The 18,629-nt window shown below is 40.0% G+C and overlaps 1 protein-coding gene and 1 long non-coding RNA gene across 2 annotated transcripts in view; one reads left to right on the plus strand and one right to left on the minus strand.

Annotated features, from left to right (window-relative positions):
* Positions 1-5,107: 5,107 nt before the first annotated feature.
* On the minus strand, positions 5,108-8,391 carry TSPYL1 (TSPY like 1). The gene is given in 2 exon segments (XM_070417508.1): positions 5,108-8,053; positions 8,055-8,391. Coding segments are annotated over 2 exon segments (1,281 nt in total). The 5' UTR covers positions 8,313-8,391; the 3' UTR covers positions 5,108-7,030.
* A 257-nt stretch (positions 8,392-8,648) lies between these two features.
* Positions 8,649-18,629, plus strand: part of LOC139013018 (uncharacterized) — a 45,376-nt gene continuing 35,395 nt past the window's right edge. Inside the window, exon 1 of the long non-coding RNA XR_011471920.1 lies at positions 8,649-8,751. This is a non-coding gene — a long non-coding RNA (uncharacterized lncRNA). The remainder of the gene's footprint in view (positions 8,752-18,629) is intronic.

Raw genomic sequence — 18,629 nt, forward strand, 5'->3', positions numbered from 1 at the left:
GGACCCCAGCAGCAAGCTAACCTACCGGTCAGAGCATCTGCCCCCCTAGTGTTCAGTGCACATCATAGCAACTGGTTGACCGGTCAACTGTCTGCCCCCTGGTGGTCAGTGCACATCATAGTGAGCAGTTGAGCAGCCTTACCATATCATTAGCATATTATGCTTTGATTGGTTGAACGGCCGGCCGGGTGACCAGACACCTAGCATATTAGGCTTTTATTATATAGGATTTTTAAAAAGAAGCAAACTGTGGGACAGCAAGAAAGTAAATTTTCATGGAAAGTACTTACTAAAGAGCTCTTTTGTACAATCAAGCTAATTCTATTCTGTAAGACTACATGGGTTATATGGAGCAGATGTGCTGAGAGCCTACTATATTCCCGGTACTTTGTCTTAGCTGGATGTTATAAGGTGGTAAATTTCTGAGTAAATGTAACAAAACTGGAGAGTGGGCATTTCCTCATTTGAGGAGGAAGGGTTATCCATGATTCTCAAACTTGTTTGCACCTTAGGGTCTAATTTAGTTGGTTTGAAGTAGAGCCTAGGCATCAGGATTTTATCAAAGCTCCCAGCTATTTATAATGGGCAGGTTTGAAAAATATTAGGCTAAATGACTACTGATCTAAACGTAAATTAAATGAGAAATTAAAACTGAGAGGAAGGTAAATGGGAGTTAAATATTGATTACATATTATATGCCAGGAATTGTGGTTGGCATTTTTACACTCTAACCTTTATTAACAACTAGAGGCCCAGTACACAAAATTCGTGCACGGGTAGGGTTCTTAGGCCTGGCCAGCGATCAGGGCCAATCAGGTTCCCACCTCCCCGCCTCCCCACCTCCTCGCCTCCTCCTTTCCTTGCTCCCTCCATGCCCCGCCGCTGGTCACCCACCATGTTCTGTGCTGCCCCCTGGTGGTCAGCACACATCATAGCGAGCGACCAAACTCCCAGTCTCCTGGTGAAACTCCTGAGGGGATACTTTGCATATTAGCCTTTTATATATAGAGATTAGAGGCCAGGTGCATGAAATTTGTGCACTTGGGGTGGGGGGTTGTCTCTCAGCCTGGCCTGTGCCCTCTTGCAGTCCAGGAGCCCTCGGGATATCTGAAAGATGGCTTGGGGAACGGGCCTAAGCCATCAGTCGGAAATCCTTAGTGCTGCTGCAGAGGCAGGAGAGGCTCCTGCCACCGCTGCTGCGCTCACCAGCCGTGAACCCAGCTTCTGGCTGAGTGGCACTCCCCCTGTAGGAGGGCACTGACCACCAGAGGGCATCTCCTGGAGGTCAGTGTGCATCATAGCAACCGGTCATTCCGCTGTTTTGTCAATTTGCATATTAGCCTTTTATTATATAGGATGTTAGTACTTTGAATCTTTTAGCACAGTGCCTGGCACATAGCAAAGCTCCCACGTTTGTTATCATCATCTTAAAACATTATAACGCATTCTCCAAATACAACCTAGGAGAATATCAACTTATAAAATAGATATTATCATCCCTGCATTGTGAACAAGGAAACTGAGACTCAGAGAAGGTATTTATTTTGCCTAATGTACTTGGGGGAAGATTCTAAAACTGTGATTTAATCCCAACTTAAAGTTAGTGTGTTTTCCCTGTCTCTTCAGGCCAGTAGAAAGACATCTGGATATTTATAATAATTAGCAGCTTATTTAAGTGACCGTTTTCATTATTTTTTAACTTTTTTCAAAAACTATGTTTTCTTTATGGATTTTAGAGAGAAAAACAGAGGCCCCTTTTCATTTTTAATAGAACCGGTTCTTCCTGGCCTGTTCTCAAGAAAGTTACATTAAATGCAAGTACTGAGAACATGAAGCCAAAAAGTAGACATTGTTTTCCTAATTTGATCTGATGGAAATTCTTCGGTGGGTCTTAACAAATTCTGAGGTCAAAGGAAATGGATCAAGGTGGCCCTTCAGAACTGAAACAAAGCACTTCAATCAAACATGGAATTAACAATTAATACTAATTAATAAATATTATATCTATTATTTCTATACAGTCTAGGCACTTCAATTATAAATTAACATGGAGAGAGAAGTTGGTCCTGAGGGGATGGTCCTCCTCTTGACCACATAAATCCCATTTTCTTGTGCATGTGACTGGTTGGAGTATGTGATTTGCTCGAGAAAACATCCGAGGAGTGATAGTCCCCCAATGAGATAGAGTTCTTAAAGAGCAAGGACAATATCTACATTCCATATAATCCTTAATATAGTATCCAATACAAAATAATAATTGCTGTTGCAGCAATTAGCACGCTAATTTTTAACAATCGAATATGCTTCTTCAAGTGGTGAGCATTGCATTGACTTGATGTAATGCTAGATTCAGATTTTTTTTCCTGTTGCTGGCTAACAGCTAAAACTTGCAGCCCATGGAGCATACACAAAATGATATATTTAACACATTGTATACGGGAAACGTATTTATACGTTTTACGTTGACTGGTAAACACAATTTCCAGTGAGTTTTCCAGTATTTGTCTGTTTAAAATTTAAGAAAAATAATTCAGTATACATTTTATAGTAAATCACAAAAAGTTTCATTGAAAAAAAAATATGTAAAACTAAAGTTATCATAATTTTACTGAACGTTGCCATTTGCGCAAAAAATTAGCAAAAACGGCCCGCATACAATGTGTTAATGACTGAAATTACTTTTATTTTCTGCGCTTCATGTAAATCTGTAAACCAAAAAGTACAGAATATTTTATTCTAGAAAAATATGAAGCTATAGGTCCTAAATATCACTAGAGACTGAACCAATATAACCATCAGTGCCAATTTGGCACCCAGATCTACCTTATTTATATCCAGAAAAAATAGTTTTACACAGTACATTTTGCAAAGTATTGAATATATCTTAGAACAAGATTATAAAAGGCATTTCATTATCCTTTTTACCCACTGGCCTCTAGTTATACTTTACCCAACTTGAATTTAAACTAGATAAGCCTTGTCCTAAAGTCACAAAAAATTTCATGGGGAGAAAGAATAACGTTTAATTTTTAGATATTTTTATATACTTTGAGATACTCAAGAAGTCTAGACCCATGCTGTCCCATGTAATTTAAAATTTTACCAGTAGCCACATTTAAAAAATGGAGAAATTAACTTATAATGCATTTTATTTAACCCAGTGTATCAAAAATATTATTTCAAATGCAATCAACATAAAAACTTAAGATTATTTACATTTCTTCCAAACCACGTCTATGAAATCCAGGGTGTATATTATACTTACAGCAGATCTCAATTTGGACTAGCCACAATTAAAGTGCTCAATAGCCATTGATGGCTCGTGGCTACTGTATTGGACAGCACATGTCTAGAGTGTAACAACCTTCAATCTCCAGGTGAATAGTCACCTTAAGATGTACAAAAACAAAGCACATAAAAGTTGATCCAAAGTTGATGCTCTGTTAAGATGGCAAGTGAAAAGTTAATAAATGTTAGTGTTTGGATTTTTTCTAATTTTTGCTTTTATTTAATAAAGGCCTTGTAAATTTTTTGACATAAATTTTACAAATACCTTTAAAACCATTTTCTTCTTTTCATTACCTCATCAAGTCTTTCTGGGTCAAGTATGTCAAACTCAAAGGCTAACACAAGCCAAGTAAATAAGGTTTAAGTTTATGTGAGCCACAAAAAAACAAAAGCTTCAATTTTCATGGAAACACAGGTTTATTTAGATATTTAAATAAACAGTTTTATTTAGCTGAATGCAAAGGGCTGAAATAAATGAGTAATCGTTAACATAAAACAATAGAACATTTTAATAAAAATTAAATTTTTCTTGAACATTAACTTACCAGACACTGAATAACTACACAAATAACACAAATAAACCTATTTTTCTTGTTCTCTGAAAGCAAAATATTTCCTGTTGCACACACCAAATAAGTCAGTACAAGACAAATGACGTGGCAATCAGCTGCTAAAATATTCGCTAGTATTAGTGGAGAGAAATGGCATACGGGAAATGTATGTAACAGGATTAGTCAGTCATTTGTGAACGTTGTAGTTCGTTATTAATAATTATGCATAACAGGATATTGTATAAATTAAGTTACAAACTTTTATTGAAACATTCCTTACATACCATTATATTGGCTGGGCCACAGAAGTATTCCTTGTGGGCCACATGCGGCCTGCCAGCCTCGTTTGACATGCTTGGCTGGGTACTAGGTTGTTTCTTTTCTCCATTTGTTATTTTGTCATCCAGTATTTATCTGGTGACAACTATGTACATTAAGCTAGATGCAGTGACAAAGGTAAAAATATCCTTTTCCATCTCTGCTTTCACAAAACTTCCAAACCAGAAAGGGACAGTGAAAGACATGGAAATAAATCTTTGTCACTCTGCCAATTATTTGTTTCCATATCAGTCTTTCCCCAGTTCTTTAACAATAAATGGAATGCATTCTCTCTTCTTACACTTGTTATCTTCCTGGGGCCTGTCAGATGCCTTAACAAATGTTCATGGAACTCAATAAAATGAATTACTGTGTTATTTTCTAGAACAGAGACTCCTACAAAGTACACCAAGTACATAAAAAAGAGTTCCATCTTCCCTAAGGGGAACAGAAAAAGTGTAAAACAGAAGAGTTATTTTTGACAGGCCTTGAAAGATCTGACAGAGATAGAAGGTGGTGAGGTTTGAAGAACAAACAAGTTTCTACAGCTAAGTATGGGATAGAAGAGTATATCACTTATGATAAGAATTCTCTGAATGTGTGCTTATTAAATGCACAAATGACTAAAACTAGCCTGAATGACCTGAAACTATTATCTATATAGACAAAAATGGAAGCTTTAAGTGAAGGTTGGAGTGGAGTAGGGGTGCTGCACAAAGTGTATGGGGAAAAACTGACATCATGAATAAGCAGTTGCAATTGTTGACATTTTAAAGTAAACAAAAGGAACATCCCTTCCTACCTTTCAAGGTGTAGTAGTGTGCCATATTTTATTTACTTTTGGATAATGCCTGTTGTATTCATTTAAGAACTTTATTAAATTCCATAATCTGTTCTCTCTAATAATTTCTTCAAGCATGTTTGTTGACAGGGTGAAAAAATAGGAACTCTTAACAGAGAAACATACTTTTATTTTCCATCATGCACATATGTTAATGGTACACTTCCAATGACAGAGCAATCTCCCAAGTACTTAAGCTAAATTGTTAATAAGTTGTTACCAGTGCAAATTATCAAGCAAAACAATCAAGCCACACTGTTTTTGCAGGTTATTTTTCCATGAAGACAATAATTTCCAAAGTCTTAATAATCTGACAAGATCAAGTTATTTATATTTCTAAGAATGCAGTTTTGACAGAAACAAGAACAAGTTGAAAACCATTAGGAATATTCATTTAAGTCTCTACATCGTCCTGTACTGGAAAGATTGTTATTTTTCTAAATGTTCCCAAACAAAAGCAAAGAAAGCTTGTATAACTCAATTTTCCTAGTAAGCAAAAACAGAAAATAACAGGCTTTTACTAAGTATTAGTGAAGTAAAGGACACAGTATTAATCTACATAAATTAAGTCAAATGAAAACGAGAAAATACCCAAAGTTGTATTTCTTTAAATAACTCTTCTCACCCTTGCCAGTGTGGTTCAGTGATTAGAGCGTTGGCCCAAGCACTGAAGTGTTGTCAATTTGATTCTGGTCAAGGTCAAGGGCATGCACCTGCGTTGCAGGTTTGATGTCTGCCCTGGTTGGGGTGTGTGCAGGAGGCAACCAATCGATGTCTCCCTCATGGATGTTTCTTTCACACCCCTCTTCCTCCCTCCCACTCTCTCTAAAAATCAATGGAAAAATTATCGTTGGGTGAGGATTAACATAAAAAAATCCTGGCCAGTGTGTGCAGTGGTTAGAGCACTGACCCACTACACCAAAGGGTTGTGGGTTCAATCCCCAGTCAAGAAAACATACCTGGATTGCAGATTCATTCCTGGCCCTGGTCAGTCAGGACATGTGAGGAGGCAACCAGTCGAAGTGTCCCTGGAAATCATGGAGAGCCAAATTAACTAAAAGATCTGCTTTTGCAGATGTTTCTAAGCTTTGTTTTTCTTTGAGATAAGGGACACACAGAGAGAAAGTGTACTGCTATCCTGACAATTACTTCAGGATGAGGAAAGAAGGTACAAAGAGGTACCTAAGTTTTGTGTGAATTCACTAGTTGATGCTGAGAAAGCCTGGACACCATCCTTATACTTGTCATGAGGACAAGATCTAAACTGTCACCTCAACCACTTTCCTGGAAGTAGGGCTATTGGGTGATGGGGATCAAGGGAAGAGGGGGTGAGGAACTGAGATGCCTTTTGGGTAGAGGAATGGAAAGGCTGGAAAGGAAACATGTCCACCACCAGTTCTGGAGATTCTGGTTCACCAGAAATCAGAGGAGCTGACAATGGTCTGGAAGATGTTCATCAAATAGGCAGCAGCTAACAGGAGTGGGCACAACCAGAGGTGCAAGGGGAGCAATGAAGTCACATAAGTCACAAAGACCAAGTGGCCCACTGCTGCTCTCCAGTGTCTCTGGTTGCTTTATTTTCTGCAAAAGTCCACAGGCTATATGCCTGCCCTGCAGAGCAGAGTGGGTAGAACAGGCCTCCAGACAAAGCTAGAATCCCAGGTGGTAAGAACCACCACACCAGAGGCCCTGGAAACAAAGAGTCCAAGCAGTGCAGGAAAAGGCAGTGAAATTCACAGCATATTTACTTAACTCAGCAGTAGTGAGAGTCATGGCCTTGCAGAATGTGACAGTAATGCAGAACAGCATGAAGGTTGCATATCAGTGGAAAAGTCAGGCTGTGTAGAAGTGGAGAAGCATGGCCATGAAGGTCTCAATCTTGCGGTTGAGTAAACAAATGTCCAGAGGAAAAAGGTCTTAGAAATGTCAGGGGAAAAAACAGTAGAAGGTATACCCCTTTCCGTTGCTCAAGCACAGGTTTCAGCAAGCAGTGTCAGGGGACCTTGTGCAGAAGCAGTCCCAAGGACAAAGTTTAACCAGACTGGAACCCAAACGGCCTGGGGATCTCCACTGGTTCCCTTATCGGGCGCCGTCTGGCTCTACGGACTCCTTCCCGCAGCAGGTAGTACTGCAGCGGGTTTGGCCACAGGTCCTCTTTGATGATCTCGGCAATCTTGTCAGACTCTGGAAGGCTGTGGTCTGAAAACCAGGTGAAGAAATTGCAGACGACGTCCTGGTTTCTGCGAATGAAGGACTGGGGTTCGTGACCCCGACGCCACACGATGGGAGTGGAGAGAGACACTACGCGGCCGGAAGCTCTGACCTCGTACTCCTTGACGATCAGCTTGTTTCTGAAGAAGGGGTTTCTTCGGAAGAAGAACTTGAACTTGCAGCCAGTTTTCGGGTGTCTGAATTCCTTCACTTCCAAATGGGTGACGTATCTTAACATCTCGGCGTCCTGGCCCCTGATCATGGGGGACAACTGGGGGTGGTTCCGAAAGGCGGTGACCCAGAAGCCCGGGATATTCTGAATGATGTAGTTCCGCCGCTCCAGGTAGTGCCGGCGCATCCGCCCGAACTTCTGCTCCAGCTGCTGGAAGGCCCGGTCAGCCTGGGCATTCACCGTGTCCAGTTCCTGCTGGATGGCCTCCAGGGGGTTCATGCGGAGGTTCACGCGGAAATTCACGTTCAGGGGCCGGCGCCGTGCCCCCTCCATCACCTCCGCCACCGGTCTGTTTGCCTCCGCCACCGCTCTGTTTGCCTCCGCCATTTCTACTTCTTCGCCTACTGGCTTCTCCTCTACCTCCACCTCCTGCTCCATGACTCTCTCCTCCTCCTCTCCTTCCTTTTCCACCATCGCCTCATCCGCGGCCTTCGCCTCGGCCACCACCTCAGCCCCCGGCCTCTCCGCGCCGGCGCCGCGCAGCTCCCCAGGACGACAGCCATTGTTCAGGCCGCGGTCGGTTGCCATGGCCACAGACTCGGCCACCTGGGCCCCGGCGGGGGGCGGGGCCTGTTCTAGCTCCGCTTCAGGCGCCCCGAAACTGCGACCCCCCACCGACTCCGAACTGGGGGGCATGGCCGCAGGCCGCAGGCTCGTGCGCGGCTCCCTCCTCCTCTGGAAGCTGGGCCCGTGGGGGCGCGACGGCCTCCAAGCTTCCCTCCCCCGACTCCGCCATCACCTGTGCCGCCTCGGTTTCCTCACGGAGCTTCGGGCCCTGGTGTGGGTCGGGGGGTCCGGTGGCACCGTCGGGAGCATCGGGGCTGCAGGGCTGGAGGAGAGGAGCCCCCTCGGCCCCATCCAGGCCGCTCATGGTGGTGGTCGTAGCAGCCAGACCAACCGTAGATTAACGGCAGCTTTCCTCACAGAAGCCGCGGGCGGTGTGAAGCGGCGTCTGGCACCGCCCACCCTCCGGTCTCGTCTCGCGAGGTTTTCCGTGAGGGTGACGTCACAGCTGCGGAGCTCACCGCGCGACTTCGCTGCGCCTGTGATTGGTGCCGCTGTTGCCAGGTGCGAGCGCGTTCCCCGTCTCACTGACAGGAAGTGTATCGGTTGGCGTGGTAAATTGACTTACATGTAAATAAATGTACCAGGGACTCGGAGACCGACGGCGCTGAGGGAACCTCCCCACAATGCACCTGGAACCTGCCTCCAGCACATACGCTGGGGTAATTGTAGGGGCCGTAGTGCTGCACTGCATACTTTGTGTAAACACACGTTTCTCTGGTTTTCGGTATTTCTTAGGCAGGAAGGTAAGTCTGTTCCCTGTCACTCCATCATGTCCGAAAGCAAAAATCTTCTCTGTATTTTTAAACCAGGTTGAATCGCAGATTGTTTCCCTTTTCTCAAAGAAGTGACATGAAAATATTAATACCCGCCTGTAACATCACTGGGAGCACAGGCCACTCGGTGAAGCATATTACTCCTTGCTCATCCTAAATTTATAATCTGCATCGAAGAACTTGTGCTGCATAATGTCTGCAAGAATTAAGCCACGATCAGTTTGCTAAGTCTTGCTCAATGGCCCCTCACTGTAGAAAATAGAAAAGCGATTTCCAGCCCCATAAATGACTAATCTGTTCACACATTTAGTTCTGCAAGAAGATAACGTTTGGCTGTAATGAAGTGTGTAATCATGGCAATCAGCTCATAGAGTTCCTTTAAGAGTTATGCCATTGTCTCTGGTGGTTTTATTTTCAAATTGTTGACTTGTGAGGAAAACCAGTGTTAGAGATTCCCAAGGCCTCAGAGAAAGACCACCTGCCACCATTTTAGGAAGAAAAGCCAGTTAAAATGGATAACCAAAATGGTCTTAAAGTAGAAAACAAACTTGCAGAATGCCAACATGCAGTTAGTTGAAGTGTAAAAGAGGCAAACACTTTTTTTCTTTTTAAATATATTTTATTGATTTTTTACCGAGAGGAAGGGAGAGGGAGAGAGAGTTAGAAACATCGATGAGAGAGAAACATCGATCAGCTGCCTTCTGCACACCCCTGCTGGGGATGTGCCCGCAACCAAGGTACATGCCCTTGACCGGAATCGAACCTGGGACCTTTCAGTCCGCAGGCCGGTGCTCTGTGCACTGAGCCAAACCCGTCAGGGCCAAACACTTTTTTCCTATTTTCTTTGCTTTCTATGGTAGGCTGAGTAATGGCTCTCAGAGATTTTCAACTGTTAATCTTTAGAGCCCATGAATGTGTTTTCTACCCGGTAAAGCGACTTTGCAGATATGATTAGCTTAAGGGTCTAGAGATGAATGATTATCGTGGATTATCTGGGTGGACCCTGTGTCCATATAAAAAGGAGGTGAGAGTGTCAGTCTGAGAACAGATGATGACCAAAGCAAAGGGGAGAGAGAGAGAAGGGGGAGATTTGAAAATACTATGCTGCTGGCTCTGAAGATGGAGGAAGGAACCAGGATCCAAGAATAAAATGCAGCCTCTAGATAGAAGCTGGAAAGGTAAGGAAACAGATTCTCCCAAAGAGCCTGCAAAAGAAAGCAGCTCTGCCATACCTTGATTTTATGATACCTAAACTCCAGCAATGTAGGATAATTACTTTGTGCCGGTTTAAGTTATTAAGTTTGTGGTAATTGTTACAGAAGTAATATGAGATGAATACTCCTTGAGTTGAGATTGTGTATTGCATCTATGTGTGCCTCCAGTTTTTCCTAGTAGCACCCCCTTCACCTTGTGAGGTCCTGCCCAACAACTTGATTTATCATATTTTGAGTTTCTTTTTGGTTATCGAGACCAGAAATTTATTTATGCAATATACAGAAAGACAAATTTAAAGTCAAAATCTACCACAAAACATTTTAAACACATTTCGTACCGCTCCGGAGTTTTCTCGTGTTTCCCGCGCCATCTGTTAAGGACTGCTCACGAGTGTTCTCGTTTTTCACGCCCATGGAAGAAGGAGCGAATCTAGATACTTATGTAAATTTTGTTTGGTCCCTCTTCATAGAGGAAAATGTTTTACGCAGTACCATACGTTAAAAAAGTACTAGGAACTTTAATTGTCTAATTGTTTTTGTAAATAAAAATGTTATAATTATTGAAAAACAACACCTAAAGTGCATTATGATGATTTAAATAACATGCAGTTTGTCCAAAAACGTGCGGTCCCTGGCGTATGTCTTAGAGATTTCTATGCAGTACGCAATGTGTTAAGAAGACCTCAGGAACTTATGTTTTTGTTTACCACTGTTTACCTAGTGCCTAGCACACTGCACAGCGTTGCATAGGTTATTAGAATTTTAATAAAGGAACAAATGAATAGTGTGCCGTGCCAGCTCAGTCAAGGGTTCAGTGAGCCTGAAGCGGGGCGGCGAAAGACAAAGAGAATAAGCTGGGTCTAGGCCTCTAGGTGGATCTCCTGTGCCTGACTGAGGCCATACAGAGAGACCCAGACAGCAAGCTGAGCCTTTATTTTATGGCCAGAGGTAAACAAGGTAGTGGTCACCATAGTTACAGTGTTCTTGTGAGCTTCACTTGTTTTGGCAGGTCTTGCTGCACCTCCCACAGCCCATTAGCTACCCAGATAAGATCTAGGGAGCCTCAGAAGGTCAAGATTAATTATGCTAAGAGGATTGTGCCCTCTAAGCTGGGACCTGTTTGTGGCTGTGCCAACCGGTTCAGTCCAGAGGCTTAACCCTATAGCTGCTCCCTACAGAATAGAATACAGTTTCTCCTGCCTGCAGCTTGGTGCTTGTAGAAGTAAGGGGTATTCAGATTTCCCCCCTACCTGCCATCAGGAAACCGGAGGGCTTCTCTATCTCCAGGAAGAAAGTCCTAGTTAAAATGAATTTGTATATATGCATCAGAGACTATTGGAAGCATTAAAAAAAAACAAAAACAGGAAAAAACAGTTTTGTTTTGCAAACAATTTACATTTGTGTGGTCACACTGTATGACAAACTCTGGATGGACCGACATATTTAGGTGAGTTTACATAGCAAAGCCTCAAACTACCAACACTGTATTTCCGATTCTTGAATGCTTCCTGAACAAGCCATGGTAATGATTCCAGGCCTTAACTTCATTTCTCTCTGCAAGAAATGCATATAGATCCTGTGATGCATGTCTGAAATTACTTTTGTATAGATAAGAATGAATAATGGAGCACAGCTGGTGTGACTCAGTTCATCGTCTGGTGCACCAAGATGTAGCAGTTTTGATTTCCAGTCAGAGCACATGCCCAGGGTGTAAGTGTAATTTCCCCAGCGGGGGCCATGCAGGAGGCAGCCAATCGATGTTTCTCATTGATGTTTCTATCTCTCCCTCTCCCTTCCTATCTCTCTAAAATCAATAAAAACATATTTTTAAAAAAGGAATGAATAATGGAGTTTTCCACAAGGCCCACTTCTAATTGCCATGAAATTATTCTCAGTCTTGGAACTGGAATAATTTAATTTGGCCTGAAGTGGAAACTTTTTTACTCTAATATGCCTTCTATTTTTAAGCAGAAGACAGTGCCAGGCTGTGACCAGTCCTAGAAGACATCTTTATTTGTCAAAGTCACCATTATGTTGTCTACATAATGTTATCCTGTTATTTTCTCTGTTTCTGCTTACTGGGAAAATTAATGCACTAACTGGTAATGTTAGGAAAAACTCCAGTGGTAGATGGTATATGTAAATGTAATCAGGACTCTGGTGAGTGTAATTTCCCCAAATAGTATTGAGACATTTTGGAGAAATCCTTCCTTCTCATATCGTCCTTCTATCACTGGAAAAGCTGTGATATGGAATATTTGATTGACTTTATACAGAAAATGAGGAAAAATAATTTTTTTCTAATTTTAATTGTCTGAAAATCACAGTAGAGAAGTGATTGTGATTATATTTAACTCTTCATTGTAGATGATGGTGACCCTAGGTTATGATCACTTTTAAGTAAGAGAAGGACCAGTGAGAAACAAGGATTGAGAGGGGAAAACAGATAGGTGTATTTTAGGCCTTTTTTTTTTTTAAATCTTCACCCGAGGATATTTTTTCCATTGATTCCAAAGAGAGTGGGAGGGATGAGGGTGGGAGAGAGAGAAAGGGAGAAACATCCCAGTGAGAGAGATACATAGATTGATTGCCTCCCACACGCCCCCTACTGGAGATCCAGCCTGAAACCAGGCATGTGCCCTGAGCTGAAATCAAACTGGCAACCTTTGGTGCACAGAACGACATCCTACCAACAGAGCCACCTTGGCCAGGGCCATTGCATCATAGTTTAATTGGCAATGTTTGTTTGTTTTTTTCCTTCTTGGTGATATTTAAATAATACTATATTTTACAACTGGTGAAATGCCATAATTTTCTTCCTGGAAAATTCATTGAGTAGTAAAACTGTAAACATTTTGTTTTTATATGTAAAATGATGTTAAGTTTCAAGCTCAGATAAATAAATACAAGTGAGTTTTCCCCCTTGGAAGTGGAGCAATATTTTGTTGATGAGGACTTCATGCATTCCTGACCCTACCTAATGAAAGCCAATAAAATCCCTATTCTTTGTAATAACCAAAATATATTTCCACTAATTTCCAAGAGACCCCTTAGAGAAGGTATCTCTTTTAAATACTTGGTGGGTATGGTATTCCCATTGGTTCCAGTAGATGGAGCAATTGGTTTTTAAGAAAGTGATATGTCTAGTCCAGCGGTTCTTAACCTGTGGGTCGCGACCCCTTTGGCGGTCGCCTAAGACCATCCTGCTTATCGGATATTTACATTACGATTCATAACAGTAGCAACATTACAGTTATGAAGTAGCAACGAAAATAATTTTATGATTGGGTCACAACATGAGGAACTGTATTTAAAGGGCCAGAAGGTTGAGAACCACTGGCTCTAGTCTATGATGGAAGAACTTTGAAATAATCTTTCACTATAAATGAAATACTCTTATAATTAAATTGAATCATAATATTTTATTTCCACTAAGCTGTAATTGTTACAAAGTCATTTTCTCAAGCAGATTTAGGTTTGTTATGATGGTTTCCAGTAATCAAATCAAGCCAAAATATCAAATGATCCTGCATACTCCTGTGTAGACTGGAGTCATGGACCTAGTTTCAAGTTTGAGCTCTGCTGCTTATTACCTGTTTGACCTGAGCAGGTCACATAATCCCTCTGAGCCATAATTTTCTCATAGTAAAATAGAGATTAAAATACATACTTTATAGGCCTATTAAGAAAATGAAATAAATTTGTAAAGTGTTTAGCACTATAAGCTTTCAATGAATAGAAGCTGGTAGTATTTTTTGGGGGGGGAGTATTTTATGCTAAAACTCATACATTAAAATTAAACTGTTGTACACTGAATTCCATTATGAAGCAGTTAAGTTCAGAGAAGAAAGACATTCATGTGAATTAAAGTGATCAGTGAAAGTTTCACAGAGGAAATGAGACTTATATCCTACTGTGGGTAAGAGTTGAATAGCTTGAGAAAGAGGTGGGGCATGAAGATATAGTAATCATACTTGTCCACTGCTCCAGCTATTTTAACATGCATTCCAAATCTTCACTGTCCAATATAGTGGCCAGTAGCTACATGTGGCTATTTAAATTCAAATTAATTAAAATAAAATGAAAATTTCAGTTCATCCATCACACTACCTGCATTTCAAGTGCTCAGTAGCAACATCTGGCTATTGGCTACTGCCCTGGGTAGCTTACAGCATTTCATCACAGCAGAAAGTTCTATTGGACAGTGCTGTTCTAGACATATAGTTTCTTCAGGTGGAAGAAAAAGAGGGCTTGCCAGACCGAAAGTGCCATACCACTGAGGTAGCCAGCCATTATTTTATAAAAGTATTAACGAAAACATTACTCATGAAAATTTATGTTTTCAGCTAGCATTTTTTTTATTTTGCAAAAATTGTGTGTGTTTATAATTAGGATTAAGTATATTAGAACTGGCTCACATAATATCAAATAGATAGTCCAGATGTTATATTTCTGTATTATAAAGCTTATAGGTTTAAAATAATTTGCAAATGTGTTTGAGCCATTACCCTTCATAGAGAGGAAGTTAAATGAGTCAAATGCAGGAAGTATTAGTTGAAAATTTTATATAATTTCATTAGTCATTTAGATAATCAATAAAATGTATGCTTGGTGGAACAAGCTCTTAATGTGTTTTTAATAAGGTAAAATAATTTAAGATAAAAATAATGTATGTGAAACAATTAATGAAAATAATTACATAGATTTTTATTTTTTAATACATTGTTATTGATTTCAGAGAGGAAAGATGAGAGAGAGAGAGAGAGAGAGAGAGAGAGAGAAACATCAGTGATGAGAGAGAATCATTGATTGGCTGCCTCCTGCATGCCCCATACTGGGGATCAAGCCTGCAACCCCGGGCATGTGCCTTGACCTTCTGGTTCACAGGTTGACACTAAACCAGTGAGCCATGCCGGCCGGGCTACATAGATTTTTAAAAGTCACTGTGAATCATAGTTATTTGTTTGGTATAATACCAAAAATTGACAGTCAAGCCATTTAATAAACATGACTTTTATATCTGAAAACATCTCAAAATCCTGAGGATAAGAAATTTCATACAAGAGAAAATGTGCCTTCCATTTTGTAGATAGTATGAAGTTTAGATGAGTAGCTACTTTTTAACAGTGTTATGAATTTGTGTTGTCACTGTTCATTAAAACTCCAGAGCTAATATATAATCTTACAGAAATATCAGTAAATTTTTGTGTGTGAGTACAGTCCCAAGGTCAAGGAACCTTTTTAGAACAACCAGACTTTTGTGATAAAAAAGAACAAACCAGCTCTTGGTTTGAAGCCAGGTTTCATCAAAGTCATTTACTACTTTCTACTTAAAAATTAATTCAATCTGAAAAGTTCTTATGGTATCTAACTTGATACTTTGGTTGTCATAACACTTCATCCATTAGTTGAGAACTCTGCCTTGTGAATTCTTTGGCTCTAAGACTATATTACAACTTCCTTGGGTTTGTAAGCAAACCATTCTATGCACATCTGTTTTTAAAAATGTGGGAAAGGTTGATTTAGAAAGAGACCACCATTCATTCACTTGATCATTAATAGAAATCATCTCATGACATAGGTAGAATTCACAGAATTCACTTTACTGTAAAGATAGGAAATCTCAGAGAGGTCAAATGACTTGCCAAAAGTTATATAGCTAGTAAGTTATGGAATGTGGATATGAACTTGGTTTGCCTGACTTCGAAGCTCTTTCTACTACTCCCTATTGCTTTTCTGATTTCTTGAAATCTTTGACAATAACGGGGGAACTCAAGGACTGCTGTCTCTTTCCGGATAAATTCTTTTTCCAGGGTTCACATCTTCAGTGCCTGGCACACAGGAGATTCTTGTGCACTGCTGGTTGCAATGATTGAATGTTTCTACAGTGAAGGCTAACTGAAACAGCCATTAAGCTAAACAGAGCATATGGCTTATATGAGACAAGTGCCTTCAGTGGAAGCATTTATTAAATGTGGGACAGATTTAAGAAATAATACCTTCTGCTACTGCTGTTATTTCTAACTTAACAGCTTTTCCAGCTTCTCAGACTTGGAGTTCAGAGATTTCATTTGCTGATGAATGAACTTAAGGATAAAAGAGCTGTAACAAATAAATATTTCATTAGTTTTCACTGTTCTACATTGAGAAAGAAGTCTTGAAAACAAAGGTTTGTTATCAGGAAATACATGAAGTCCAATTTGGAAATAATTCTAACTCACTCTGAGAAGAGAGAGGCAATCTGCATCCTTCCCACTTAGCATATCATCTACCCAATATGAAGATGGAATTAAGGTTGCCAGTCAGCTGACTTTGAGAGAGGAAGATTTTTCTGAATTATCTGGGTGGGCCCAATGTAATTATAAGGGCCTTTTTAAAGTGGAAGAGGGATGCAGTAGAGGTCAGAGTAATGCATTGCTTGCTTTGAAGATAGAAGAAGCCACTAGCCAAGGGGTGTTGGACAACCTCTGGAAACTGGAAAGGGCAAGGAAATGGATTTTCCCCTGGAATTTTCGGAAAGGAATGCAGCCCTGCTGACTTTTTTAGTTTAGCCAAGTGAAGTGCATTTTGGACTTCTGATTTCCAAAACTCTAAGATATTAAATTTGTGTTGTCTGAAACTACTTAGTTGTGGTCATTTATTACAGCTGCTATGGAAAGCTAAACATGTAAAGCATTTAACCCATTTTCTCATGCAATACTGTTAGCTGACTCAGTTCCTGTGTCCAAACTCACAGGAAGCTTTTGACTTTTTCTGCATTGTGAGAGGTGGCCCAGGGGAAGAGGAGCCATCCTCTCCCACTCTGTGTATTCATTCACACCCTTCTCAATCATTTAACTCGCGAATAAAATATTTTTGATATCTCAGTCTATATGTAGTATTCTCTTTTTTGAACCTTTGGGCATTGTTTGTACATCTATTGTGATTACTTGTTTTGTTTTACTTTGTTTTGAGTTATTTATGAATTTATTTTACTTAGCCCTGGTAGTTTGGAAATAAGTTGATCATGAGGACAATTTTTACTAGCTTTTCTATTCCCAGGATGGTATCAGTTTGCCTAAAGTAGGTAATAATTATTAAATGTTGTTAAGCAATAAATATTGGAAAAGAAGTGAAGGCAAGCAGTTCCCTAATGTGACCTAAGAATTCTATAGTCATATCTACTCACATGCCAGTGGCAAAACTTGGTTTGCAAAGGAGGCAGAGAGAAATTAGTCTCTAGCTAATGTGGTTTTGTGCTCAACTAAAATTCTAGGGGAAGGAGAGAGGACTGAATATTGAGGGATAAAAAGCAGTTTCTCCCTTTACCGGTTTTAAGAATAATTTGAGCTAATTAAATGTTATCTGTTATTACGAGTTTAGAAAGCCGTTAAGGAACAAAATGCCCCAAAGGCATGGTAAACTCATCCTGAAAGGCTGTTTGAATTAAAAAAGTTATTCCTTGATTTTGAGTTTCATAGAATTTGAGCTCATAAATCTTACAACTAATATGACTAAAATATATTTGGCTACTTGGGGCCAACATTTTTAAGAGTATAAGCCAACTTAGGTCAGTTTTGTGAAGTCTGCCCTTCAGAACATCCTCATTCTTGAATTCCTGATTTAATGGCGAACAGAGTGAGGAAGAAAAAGCAAAAGAAATTTGTGCCACATTTGTGAGTAGTGGAGAGGTCAATAGAGGTAAACAGAGAGTTCTGAGTATAGTTGCAAATATATATTAACTCGAGTTCTGGATGGACTTTTATAACTGATCGGACCATCAAAGATTTTTAGGAAGAAGAAACAAACAAACTAAAAGTATAAATGGCTTTCATTTTCTGGGGATGCTATGGCTTTAACTTGGGGGATTTTCTACAACATTAAGTCTTTTAGTTAATGCAGAAGCCTCAGCAGCTTGCGGTTAAGTTACTTTAGAATGTGGGTGGGTTGCTTCCTTTTCCTAAATGAGTCATGAGACATTCTAAGCAGAGAGGACATAATCCAAAAACCTATAGGACTAGTTAAAGATTAGGGATAGATGCTGATATATTGAGACAGAGGTAGGCAGGGATAGCAATAGATACAGAGATAGAGATGAGGGAGGTTTCTCTGACTCAACTTGTACCAAATAGGATCTCTAAAACTTGAACAAAACTCAGCTAAGAGGTCCAAGATAATATTTCAGAGGGCACCTCTAACCCTTATTAATGTTGAAATGGGTAATTCCACAATATACTGTGCATTAAAGTTGAGAAAGTAAAATTAGTATGGTCTAAAAGAAAGTAATTAACATTGATGTTTTCTGAGACTGCTAGTGTTTTGGCGATGGGCAAGGAATATTAGATGGAAATATAATTGTGGAATTATAAAAACTGCCAGTCTGCTAATAATTTGCTTTTGTTCAAACCATTTTTAAATTTTTGGCAGTTATTCATAAATCTTAGTCCAGAAAAAAAAAGTGTAATTTTTTTATTAGGAAAATGTGTACAGTATTAAGAGAATAAAGAGAAATCAGACCGTTACATCTTCCAAAAAGAGACTTTATTCAGGACTAACCTACTAAATTTGTACTTGTAGTCCTTTGGATTCCAGAGTCACAATTAGAGGAACAATTGGAAATAATAGAATTAGGGGTTTTTTTTGTGTTTTTTAAAA

The sequence above is a fragment of the Myotis yumanensis genome, unplaced genomic scaffold (genome assembly GCF_028538775.1).
Source record: "Myotis yumanensis isolate MYYU_CA2020_CCGP unplaced genomic scaffold, mMyoYum1.0.hap1 SCAF_6, whole genome shotgun sequence".
NCBI classification, from domain to species: domain Eukaryota; kingdom Metazoa; phylum Chordata; class Mammalia; order Chiroptera; family Vespertilionidae; genus Myotis; species Myotis yumanensis.